This window comes from Leptodactylus fuscus, unplaced genomic scaffold, assembly GCF_031893055.1.
Source record: "Leptodactylus fuscus isolate aLepFus1 unplaced genomic scaffold, aLepFus1.hap2 HAP2_SCAFFOLD_283, whole genome shotgun sequence".
Taxonomy (NCBI): Eukaryota; Metazoa; Chordata; class Amphibia; order Anura; family Leptodactylidae; genus Leptodactylus; species Leptodactylus fuscus.
This window is the reverse complement of record NW_027440306.1, coordinates 87,261-99,740: the sequence shown is the minus strand read 5'-3', so window position 1 is coordinate 99,740 and position 12,480 is coordinate 87,261. Positions and strand designations below refer to the sequence as shown.

At 43.7% G+C, this 12,480-nt stretch overlaps 1 protein-coding gene across 1 annotated transcript; it reads right to left on the bottom strand.

The window, feature by feature from the left end:
* Positions 1-8,508: 8,508 nt before the first annotated feature.
* Positions 8,509-12,228, bottom strand: LOC142187882 (DNA damage-regulated autophagy modulator protein 1-like). The gene is made up of 7 exons (XM_075261689.1): positions 12,110-12,228; positions 11,685-11,752; positions 11,415-11,557; positions 10,948-11,119; positions 9,985-10,040; positions 8,737-8,823; positions 8,509-8,586 (listed from the first exon to the last, which is right to left on the bottom strand). The coding sequence occupies exons 1-7, from the start codon at positions 12,226-12,228 to the stop codon at positions 8,509-8,511; spliced, it is 723 nt and encodes a 240-aa protein (XP_075117790.1).
* Positions 12,229-12,480: the final 252 nt, after the last annotated feature.

Genomic DNA, 12,480 nt, shown 5'->3' with positions numbered 1-12,480 from the left:
GCCAGCAGTTTAGCGATGTTGGCGTTCAAGGCTTGCGCGTGTGGGTGGTTAGCAGTGTATTTCTGCCGCCGCTCCAATGTCTGAGAGATGGTGGGTTGTTGTAAAGAAACGCCTGATGGTGCCTTTGATGGTGCAGGAGAAGGAGATAAGACAGGACCAGGGGAGGATGAGGTAGAAGTCAACAAAGTGGCGGAGGCAGATGAAGTGGTGTCCTGGCTCGTCCTCTGGAGTGCATCGCCAGCACAGTCAGCAGTGGCAGTGGCAGAGGCAGAGACAGTGGCAGAGGCAGTGGCAGTGGCGTGAACGGCAGGCGGCCTTTGTCCTGCCGTTGCTGCCTGCCACTGATTCCAGTGCTTGGATTCCAAATGACGGCGCATTGAAGTGGTGGACAGGTTGCTCTTCTCAGAGCCCCTAATCAATTTCGAGAGGCAAATTGTGCAGACAACACTATATCTGTCCTCGGCGCATTCCTTGAAAAAACTCCACACCTTCGAGAAACGTGCCCTCGAGGTGGGAGTTTTTCGGGGCTGGGTACGAACTGGAACATCTTGGGAGATTCCAGGTGTGGCCTGGCTTCGCCTAAGCTGCTGACCTCTGCCTCTGCCTCTAGCTACCCTTTTTGGTGCTGCACCTGCCTCAACATCCACACTACTTTCCCCGCTTGACATCCCCCCTGTCCAGGTCGGGTCAGTGTCCTCATCATCCACCACTTCCTCTTCCAACTCCTGTCTCATCTCCTCCTCCCGCACAATGTGCCGGTCAACTGGATGCCCTGATGGCAACTGCGTCACATCATCGTCGATGAGGGTGGGTTGCTGGTCATCCACCACCAAATCGAACGGAGATGGAGGAGACTCTAGTGTTTGAGCATCTGGACACAGATGCTCCTCTGTTAGGTTCGTGGAATCGTGACGTGGAGAGGCAGGTTGAGGGACAATGAAAGGAGCGGAGAACAGCTCTGGGGAGCAGGGACAGTTTGGGTTATTGTTCTGTAAAGCTTCGGAATTTTGGGAGGAAGGAAGACAAGACTGTTGGGTAATAGGAGGAGAGGAGGCAGAGTCTGACTGGCTGCTGGACAATGTGCTGTAAGCGTTCTCTGACAGCCATTGCAAGACCTGTTCCTGGTTCTCGGGCCTACTAAGGTTTGTACCCTGCAGTTTAGTTAATGTGGCAAGCAACCCTGGCACTGTGGAGTGGCGCAATGCTTGCTGCCCCACAGGAGTAGGCACGGGACGCCCTGTGGCTTCACTGCTACCTTGCTCCCCAGAACCATTCCCCCGACCTCGCCCACGGCCTCGTCCACGTCCCTTTCCGGGAGCCTTGCGCATTTTGAATTCCTAGTTAGAAATTGCCACTGTATACCAGTAGTAAAAATTGTGGGTGCACGTAACCCCAATATATTCTTTGAATTACCAGTCAGAAACTGGCACTATATGGCAGTAGCAAGAAATGAGGGTATTTGTATTCCCAATATATTCTTTGAATTCCCAGTCAGACAATGGCACTGTATACCAGTAGTAAAAATTGTGGGTGCACGTAACCCCAATATATTCTTTGAATTCCCAGTCAGACACTGGCACTATATGGCAGTAGCAAGAAATGAGGGTATTTATAACCCCAATATATTCTTTGAATTCCCAGTCAGACAATGGCACTGTATACCAGTAGTAAAAATTGTGGGTGCACGTAACCCCAATATATTCTTTGAATTCCCAGTCAGACACTGGCACTATATGGCAGTAGCAAGAAATGAGGGTATTTGTATTCCCAATATATTCTTTGAATTCCCAGTCAGACAATGGCACTGTATACCAGTAGTAAAAATTGTGGGTGCCCGTAACCCCAATATATTCTTTGAATTACCAGTCAGACACTGGCACTATATGGCAGTAGCAAGAAATTAGGGTATTTGTATTCCCAATATATTCTTTGAATTCCCAGTCAGACAATGGCACTGTATACCAGTAGTAAAAATTGTGGGTGCACGTAACCCCAATATATTCTTTGAATTCCCAGTCAGACACTGGCACTATATGGCAGTAGCAAGAAATGAGGGTATTTGTATTCCCAATATATTCTTTGAATTCCCAGTCAGACAATGGCACTGTATACCAGTAGTAAAAATTGTGGGTGCACGTAACCACAATATATTCTTTGAATTACCAGTCAGAAACTGGCACTATATGGCAGTAGCAAGAAATGAGGGTATTTATAACCCCAATATATTCTTTGAATTCCCAGTCAGACAATGGCACTGTATACCAGTAGTAAAAATTGTGGGTGCCCGTAACCCCAATATATTCTTTGAATTACCAGTCAGAAACTGGCACTATTTGGCAGTAGCAAGAAATGAGGGTATTTGTATTCCCAATATATTCTTTGAATTCCCAGTCAGACAATGGCACTGTATACCAGTAGTAAAAATTGTGGGTGCACGTAACCCCAATATATTCTTTGAATTCCCAGTCAGACACTGGCACTATATGGCAGTAGCAAGAAATGAGGGTATTTGTATTCCCAATATATTCTTTGAATTCCCAGTCAGACAATGGCACTGTATACCAGTAGTAAAAATTGTGGGTGCACGTAACCACAATATATTCTTTGAATTACCAGTCAGAAACTGGCACTATATGGCAGTAGCAAGAAATGAGGGTATTTATAACCCCAATATATTCTTTGAATTCCCAGTCAGACAATGGCACTGTATACCAGTAGTAAAAATTGTGGGTGCACGTAACCCCAATATATTCTTTGAATTCCCAGTCAGACACTGGCACTATATGGCAGTAGCAAGAAATGAGGGTATTTGTATTCCCAATATATTCTTTGAATTCCCAGTCAGACAATGGCACTGTATACCAGTAGTAAAAATTGTGGGTGCACGTAACCCCAATATATTCTTTGAATTACCAGTCAGAAACTGGCACTATATGGCAGTAGCAAGAAATGAGGGTATTTGTATTCCCAATATATTCTTTGAATTCCCAGTCAGACAATGGCACTGTATACCAGTAGTAAAAATTGTGGGTGCACGTAACCCCAATATATTCTTTGAATTACCAGTCAGAAACTGGCACTATATGGCAGTAGCAAGAAATGAGGGTATTTGTATTCCCAATATATTCTTTGAATTCCCAGTCAGACAATGGCACTGTATACCAGTAGTAAAAATTGTGGGTGCACGTAACCACAATATATTCTTTGAATTACCAGTCAGAAACTGGCACTATATGGCAGTAGCAAGAAATGAGGGTATTTATAACCCCAATATATTCTTTGAATTCCCACTCAGACAATAGCACTGTATACCAGTAGTAAAAATTGTGGGTGCACGTAACCCCAATATATTCTTTGAATTCCCAGTCAGACACTGGCACTATATGGCAGTAGCAAGAAATGAGGGTATTTGTATTCCCAATATATTCTTTGAATTCCCAGTCAGACAATGGCACTGTATACCAGTAGTAAAAATTGTGGGTGCACGTAACCCCAATATATTCTTTGAATTCCCAGTCAGACACTGGCACTATATGGCAGTAGCAAGAAATGAGGGTATTTGTATTCCCAATATATTCTTTGAATTCCCAGTCAGACAATGGCACTGTATACCAGTAGTAAAAATTGTGGGTGCACGTAACCCCAATATATTCTTTGAATTCCCAGTCAGACACTGGCACTATATGGCAGTAGCAAGAAATGAGGGTATTTGTATTCCCAATATATTCTTTGAATTCCCAGTCAGACAATGGCACTGTATACCAGTAGTAAAAATTGTGGGTGCACGTAACCACAATATATTCTTTGAATTACCAGTCAGAAACTGGCACTATATGGCAGTAGCAAGAAATGAGGGTATTTATAACCCCAATATATTCTTTGAATTCCCAGTCAGACAATGGCACTGTATACCAGTAGTAAAAATTGTGGGTGCACGTAACCCCAATATATTCTTTGAATTCCCAGTCAGACACTGGCACTATATGGCAGTAGCAAGAAATGAGGGTATTTGTATTCCCAATATATTCTTTGAATTCCCAGTCAGACAATGGCACTGTATACCAGTAGTAAAAATTGTGGGTGCACGTAACCCCAATATATTCTTTGAATTACCAGTCAGAAACTGGCACTATATGGCAGTAGCAAGAAATGAGGGTATTTGTATTCCCAATATATTCTTTGAATTCCCAGTCAGACAATGGCACTGTATACCAGTAGTAAAAATTGTGGGTGCACGTAACCCCAATATATTCTTTGAATTCCCAGTCAGACACTGGCACTATATGGCAGTAGCAAGAAATGAGGGTATTTATAACCCCAATATATTCTTTGAATTCCCAGTCAGACAATGGCACTGTATACCAGTAGTAAAAATTGTGGGTGCACGTAACCCCAATATATTCTTTGAATTCCCAGTCAGACACTGGCACTATATGGCAGTAGCAAGAAATGAGGGTATTTGTATTCCCAATATATTCTTTGAATTCCCAGTCAGACAATGGCACTGTATACCAGTAGTAAAAATTGTGGGTGCACGTAACCCCAATATATTCTTTGAATTACCAGTCAGAAACTGGCACTATATGGCAGTAGCAAGAAATGAGGGTATTTGTATTCCCAATATATTCTTTGAATTCCCAGTCAGACAATGGCACTGTATACCAGTAGTAAAAATTGTGGGTGCACGTAACCCCAATATATTCTTTGAATTACCAGTCAGAAACTGGCACTATATGGCAGTAGCAAGAAATGAGGGTATTTGTATTCCCAATATATTCTTTGAATTCCCAGTCAGACAATGGCACTGTATACCAGTAGTAAAAATTGTGGGTGCACGTAACCCCAATATATTCTTTGAATTACCAGTCAGAAACTGGCACTATATGGCAGTAGCAAGAAATGAGGGTATTTATAACCCCAATATATTCTTTGAATTCCCAGTCAGACAATGGCACTGTATACCAGTAGTAAAAATTGTGGGTGTATATAGCCCCAATTCTATTGCTAGGGGACTTGCAGGGTATTTCTGGGGTGAAGGTGGGGGGGCACACCGTTGGAACGGGTATCGGGGTATATATCGGGTATACGGGAATACACTGACAGTGTATTCCATTCAGGATCCTGGGAAAGCTGGGTTGCGGCGATTGAGCCCGTCAGTGCCACGTTACACTGACAAGCTTCTCCCTGGAATTTAGCTCTTACAAGAGCTGTTGGTTGTCTTCTCCTTCCTATCCAAGCCTGTCCCTGCCTACCCAGAATCTAAGCCCTAGCTAGCTGGACGGAAACCTCCGTCCCCGGTGAATTGCAAGCTCAGAATGACGCGAACCTGGGCGGCGCTGTTCTTTTAAATTAGAGGTCACATGTTTTCGGCAGCCAATGGGTTTTGCCTACTTTTCTCAACGTCACCGGTGTCGTAGTTCCTGTCCCACCTACCCTGCGCTGTTATTGGAGCAAAAAAGGCGCCAGGGAAGGTGGGAGGGGAATCGAGTAATGGCGCACTTTACCACGCGGTGTTCGATTCGATTCGAACATGCCGAACAGCCTAATATCCGATCGAACATGAGTTCGATAGAACACTGTTCGCTCATCTCTACACAAGACGCTAACCTCTCGAAGTCCACATCCACAGCTGCTTCAGTCTTTGTCCAGTAGTATTTCTTATTGGCACCATATTGTAAATGACATGTCCAAATGGTTACATAGCAAGTATGGGTGAAATAAGGATTTCATTTTCAACCTAATAATGACTTGCTATGGTTATCCAGAGGAAGGCGAAAAACCCCCTGAGGAACAAGTATTGGTTTGTCCTCAGTTTAGGGGGAAAAAAATTCCTTTCTGACCCCAAATATGGCGATCGGAATGAATCCCTGGATAGTCGGTGCTGGAATCTACATGGACATTCAGTGCAGGTTTGGCAGGTTTAATGCACGAAGGAGAAGGTCTGCAACACTCTTCTTTAGGTAAAACTTAAATGCTTTAATCCAGAGGTTCTCAAACTTATTTTGTCTACCGCCCACTTCGAGAATTAATTATTTTCTAGCGCCCCCCCAAATTTTTTCACTTTACTACATCTTAAGAATCACAATCGCAGTCATTATGTTAATAATTAAATTATGTGTGTCATGTGAAAATAAGACTTTCTGATGAGGGTAATGTAAAACACCATTTTGTAATATTAGGAAAACTTTTATTCATGTTATTAAAACAAACATTTCATTTTTAATTTTAAAACTCATCTAATGTGAAGGATGAATTTGATGATTTTTAACAAGTTTGTTAATATCAGGCTCGAATTTACTCAAAAACAGCCGTAAGTCACCGCGTTCGGTAATCTGCAACCGATTTCTCTTTTTAGTTAGCAACGTTGCCACAGTCCACGTTCACACAAATACGATGATGGGAATGCTATCAAAAATCGTTGAACGATGGACCACAATCCAGGGTACAATTGCGGGATTGGCTTTTGTAGCCAAAATTCTTGGTATCCATTTTTGAACTTTATTTTTATTTCCTCGTTCGTTATCAGTTCTATGAGTTCTTCTTCCAGCTGGGGTAATCCTGCTGTGTTGATATTTGAAAAAGGATCCAACACCCAGTCCGGTATTTCCAATTTTAAAATGTCCTGGAATGATCTGCCTTCTAAGCTGCCTAAAAATCTCCTTTCTTCCTGTTTGCTCGCATCAATTAGCCCCGCCCCCAAATTAGCGTGTAGCTCCGCCCACCAAATAGCGTGATCCTATGGGATGACTGAAGGGCCTGTGATGTCATCAAAAGGTCCTGTAGACTTGGATTTACCTTGTACGGAGTTTCCTAAAGGACCTGGCTCCTCTGCCCACTAGCAGCCTGCTCTATATAATAAAGCTTTATCCTAGTGAACAGAGAGACCGGGTCCTTTAGCCCAGTAGGATTTCGACTGCTTTATATAAGAAAGCAGCACTTATTCCACACACACACACACACCCCACACCCCCTCTATCTCACAGCAGGGAGCTAGGTGATGTGTATGTGATGTGTATGTGTGGTGCAGACACAGGCTGGCTCCGTACACTCAGACCCCACACAGCAGGGAGCTACGTCATGTGGCTCCCTCAGCAATGAGCAGGGGGCCAGGTGCTAGTGTCCATAATGAATTGAATAAAGTAAGATAGTGGACAAACAAAGCAGTTTTGCTGAAGCAGTGTATTTAGGAAAAGTCTTAAATCCACATTAACCAGCAGTATAGATAGAATGATTGTTATGATACCACCCCTTTAAATTAGCCATCGCCCCCCCTAAACTGCTTCAACGCCCCACCAATCTTCTCTGTGCCCTTTACTGCCCCCCTATAGGCCTCCAGCGCCCACAAGGGGGCGTTATCGCCCACTTTGAGAAAGACTGCTTTAACCCATCGTTTAAAACCAGAAAGTAGACACACAGCAGTGATAACAGAAAAACATAAAGGTGCGTTAAAAAGGTTTAATGCACATCAGTGGAGAAAGGATTGTCCTAGATTCTGCGAAGAAAGACTTATCGGCCGATTACTCCTATAAGAAGACAAATACACATGTGTAAGAAGCGGCTCATAACATACATACATATATACTATACAACTGTGGGGTGGCGGATATAAAAATAATGATAATGTATATAGTGCGTGTTCCCAGAAAAGAAGGAGATTCTTTGTAATCTCATTGCACCTTTTTACTCTTTTAACACAGATGCAGCCAATTTTAGGACGTGTCAGCACCTCTATGTGGTATAATGTACAGGGACCGTCCACACTCCTATATAGTATACTATAGAGCTGGGCTCAGTAACCTCTGGGCTTGTGAAGATGGGAAGTATAGTTTCACAACAGCTGGATGCTCAAAGGTTTCTGATCCCAGCTATGGAGGACCTATCAGATCCCTGCTATGGAGGACCTATCAGATCCCAGCTATAGAGGACCTATCAGATCCCTGCTATGGAGAACCTATCAGATCCCTGCTATGGAGGACCTATCAGATCCCAGCTATAGAGGACCTATCAGATCCCTGCTATGGAGGATCTATCAGATCCCTGCTATGGAGGACCTATCAGATCCCAGCTATAGAGGACCTATCCGATCCCTGCTATAGAGGACCTATCAGATCCCTGCTATGGAGGACCTATCAAATCCCTGCTATAGAGGACCTATCAGATCCCTGCTAAAGAGGACCTATCAGATCCCTGCGATAGAGGACCTATCAGATCCCTGCTATAGAGGACCTATCAGATCTCTGCGATAGAGGACCTATCAGATCCCTGCTATAGAGGACCTATCAGATCCCTGCTATAGAGGACCTATCAGCTGTCCGGTGTGGTGTAGTACAGAGGGCCTTCCAGCTCTCCAGTATTGTGCAGTTGTCCAATGTGTGTCCTCCTGAAGTATATATCCCCCCAGTATAGACCTACATACAGGTCAATGGTTGTGATAAATAGACTCACCAGCTCGATGTCTTTTGCAGGAATACATTGCAGTGATTTCCTTTATCTTACCCCGGAGTCTTATTAGGGGTTTTCAGGGTCCTGGGCTGGTTCTCTCAGGCTGATGGAGACACCTTCTCGGGACAACCTTAAAGATAAATGCTGAGAGGAAAAAAAGAAAATATTTCACATCAGAAACGCTCTTATGAATATAGATCTAATTTATACGTGAAGTGGGCATTTCTGTTTTAGGGAGAAATTGTCATCTTCTACATATGTGGAGCACATGAGACACGTCACACATCTACTCACCTGGAAATCTGTATAATTGGTCAGTTGTTGAATTACGAGGCAGAACATCTGAACCCACTCGACCACCATGCCTGCATCAGAGATGACCTACAGAAGAGAAGGAGAGAATAGCAGATATTAGTGCCCGGATTTACTCACCATTGTCTGCTGTGGATTGAGATAGAAGGAAATCTTATCCACCAAGAGATTCCATTTTACTGTTAAGGGGATCCTATCATTGGGAAACCCTATTTTCACAGGCTATTCTTCTCCTGCCTTTATTTTTCTGCTCTACGCTGTCGTTTTGGAGACTTTTCTTATTTCTTCTTTATTCAAACGAGTCTTCAGAAAGCACTGAGGGCGTCCCCTGTTCCTTAAGGCACACGCTCTTCCGAAGATCCAGCGTCGCTTCTCCGCAGCATTAGCACCTGCCGATTCTGTGTTCAGGATTCAAATTCCGCACATGCTCAGTCAGCTCTGCCATTTCACATTGGACAGAGGCAACTGAGCATGTGCAGGATTTGAATCGGCGGGTGCTGATGATGCGGAGAGGCATCAGCACAAGAAGAGAGAGGCGGCGCTGGATATTCGGAGGAGCGTGTGCCTTGAGCAGAGGGGACACCCCAGCACTTTCTGAGCACAGGAGGAACGCCATCTGTGCTTTCTGAAGACTCATTTGTATAAAGAAAAAATAAGAAAATTATCCAAAACGGCGGCGCGGAGCAGAAAAATAAAGGTAGGAGAAGAATAGTCTTTCTAATCAGTGGCAATTCAGACCCAAGAGTATAATAATCAGAGAACCAGGGGAAGAAAAACATAAAAAAGACTCTGTTACTCACCTATCTCCCGGCTCCTACACTGTCAGCCTCCGAAGTAGTCCATCTTCAATGACGTCAGACGTCACATGACCCAGGACACAGGCCGGGGTCATGAGACGTCAGATGACTAGGCCGAAGCCTGCCCGGATCGTGGAGAGGTAAGTAACAGTGCTTTTTATGTTTCTTACCTCTCCCAGGCCGTCAATCATTATACTCGGGGGTCCGAAAAGACCCCCGAGTATAATGATAGCAACGGTAGCGGCTGTAACCAGGCCCCTAATGTCCCGGGCCCTGTGGCAGCTGCCTCTGCTGCTACGGCAGTAGTTACACCACCGTTTCTAAAGGTTATTCCGATGTGCGGTTAGTGAAAATAGGGTTTCCCAATGATAGAATCCCCTTAAACATGATGTATATGGATAATACAAGATGGTGGAAAGTGAAATAAACTCACCTGCTTATGGTTGTCAGGGATTAGATGGAGGTAAAAACTGGACATGACTCCACTGACTGGAAGGACAAGTTAAGGAAAAGTAACAGAATTCTAATATTATAGTATTTCCTATATTCACTGCCTAAATTGGGAAAAAAATTTAGGGGGAACTCTGGAATAATTATATACAAAAACCGGGGACGTCACCAAGTAGGCCTGAAGCCTTCTGGAGCCAGAAGAAGTAAGTAACAGTGATTTTATGTTCCCTCACCTCTCCTAGCCCTACGATCCTTATACTATTGAGGGCTGAAAAGACCCCGGGTACAATGATAGTGGTATTTGTGTGGTTCCTTATACTGTTCCGGTATAAACTGGGCGTTCGGGACCAATTTACGCACTGCCTATATTGTTATATCAGATCTATGCTACAATAGAATCACAAGGGAGGACTTTACAGTTGGGGAATAAGCTTCAAATACCAGCCAGAATCCCCTCCCCCATTGTTTACAAAGCAGGAAGGAATGGCAGACACAGCGCCACACCTCCCATGAGGCGACCTGAAGCGACCGCTTCAGGCGGCGCTTTGCCAGGGCCTCGGGGAGGGCGGCATTTTTGCTGACCTAAGCCAGTCCAGGACAAGCTGTGAACCCATGGTTCCCCCCTGGGCGGACACCTCTTATTTTTTAAGGTCACTGATAAAAGAAACGCTTTGCTTGATGTTTTGCGGATTCTGCAGCTGATCCAGACACAAGAACCCACAGAACAAAACTACTGCTGTTTAGCCCCTTTGTTTCTGAGGCTAAACTCTGAGCAAAGCTGTGGCAGAAATCCGAAGCTCTGCCACCGGTTATACAGCGCTGGAATTTGGGGAGGAATCTAAGGCAGAAGACCACCTCAAGTTCCTCTCCAAATTCTGTCATGTGAATAAGGCCATAATCTCCTCCCCTCAGTATCACTTACTACCAGTTATATATAAAAGGATACAGAATAGCATTAGTACAGATGTCACCGAGGTCAGAGCCAGTCTAATATGGCACATTCGCCGACTGCTGAAGGACCTCTTATACAGGAGAATCGCTTGACATAAGTTGAAAATGTCAGCACATCCAAAACCGAGTCCTGAGCCAATATCGTGAGCTGTAAGGTTGACATTCACCTAGAATGGAAATACAGATATATGTTATCAATGAGGCTGACAAGGGTTAATTATGATTTGTATTTATAGACACCAGGGGGCGCCACTGTAACTGTGATTTCTATGGGAGAGACTAAAAAAATCCAAAAACTACAGATATATAACACAGTATAAACTATACTAAATATAAATAAATATATATATATATATATATATATATATATATATATATATATGTACTGACTGTCAGACAATGTTCACTTTCTATATTACATGACATATGATTGAATATTTCCAATAAAACAAGATAACTAACCGGAAATACAGCATTCAGGGCGGACCCAATACAGGATATCCATCCTATGGCGAGTAGTATTCGCTGGCCTATGAGATGTCGCTTCTCCGATGGTTCAGTCCGAATTATCATGAACTTGTATTGGAGGAGAACGATGCCAGCTCCTGTAATAGACAATACATGTTATCAGTCAGAGATTTCTATAGGTCACTTCTATAGACACCTGTACAATCTCCAGTCATGGCCGCCGGTCAGTGCTGATGTTTTCACCCTATTAGAAGCTCCACTTACCCAGAATGGAAGACACCATGAAGACCACCGTGTAGATCACGGACTCGGGCAGCCGAGCTGCTGTCGCACTGTGAAAGAGAGTAAAATATTGGGTGTTAGTAGGACACAAGCGGTGGAATTGTCACATCTCATCCCTATCTATAACTCTCCCCTCCCCCATACTATCCACTGACTATCCTTTAACTCAATCACTGCCACTTTTTTTTAGCAGATGTGATGGCTGCAGGTTATGAATAACCTCCGACCCTTTACCTGCCCCTACATATACTCTACACCCAATGATAGATTCCCTTTCTCAGATATAGAGGTGCAGTACATGAAAAAGGGAGTCAAATAAAATGATTATTTCTGACATTTACAATAATAGATACAAATATTAATCTGATAATAACAAGAATCAGGAATCTCGCCCCATCCCCTCTTACCTGATGTACGGATGTGTTTCATGCCCTAATATTACCGTTACGGCAAACAGGGTACTGAGACCCAATAGCATCCATATGGACCACAGGATAGGCAGGAACGCCAAACCCCGGATTTCCATGACGCAAAGTAGGTAGATTCGCTAAATAAATCGCTGCTTTATAGCACACTATCTCTTTCTCTGTAGCTACAGATAAGAAGACTGTGGGAATGGCAGGCAGAGGATTTTATAGGCTCAGAACTCGATGAGGTCACAAGAATTTTGTGATGTCATAGGTTCTCTTGCCATTGTTCCATCATTCCACATGCAGCCTGAAGCTGATTGGTGCTCAGTATTGTAGATCTTGTCACATCTATCCTAATATGCATATTG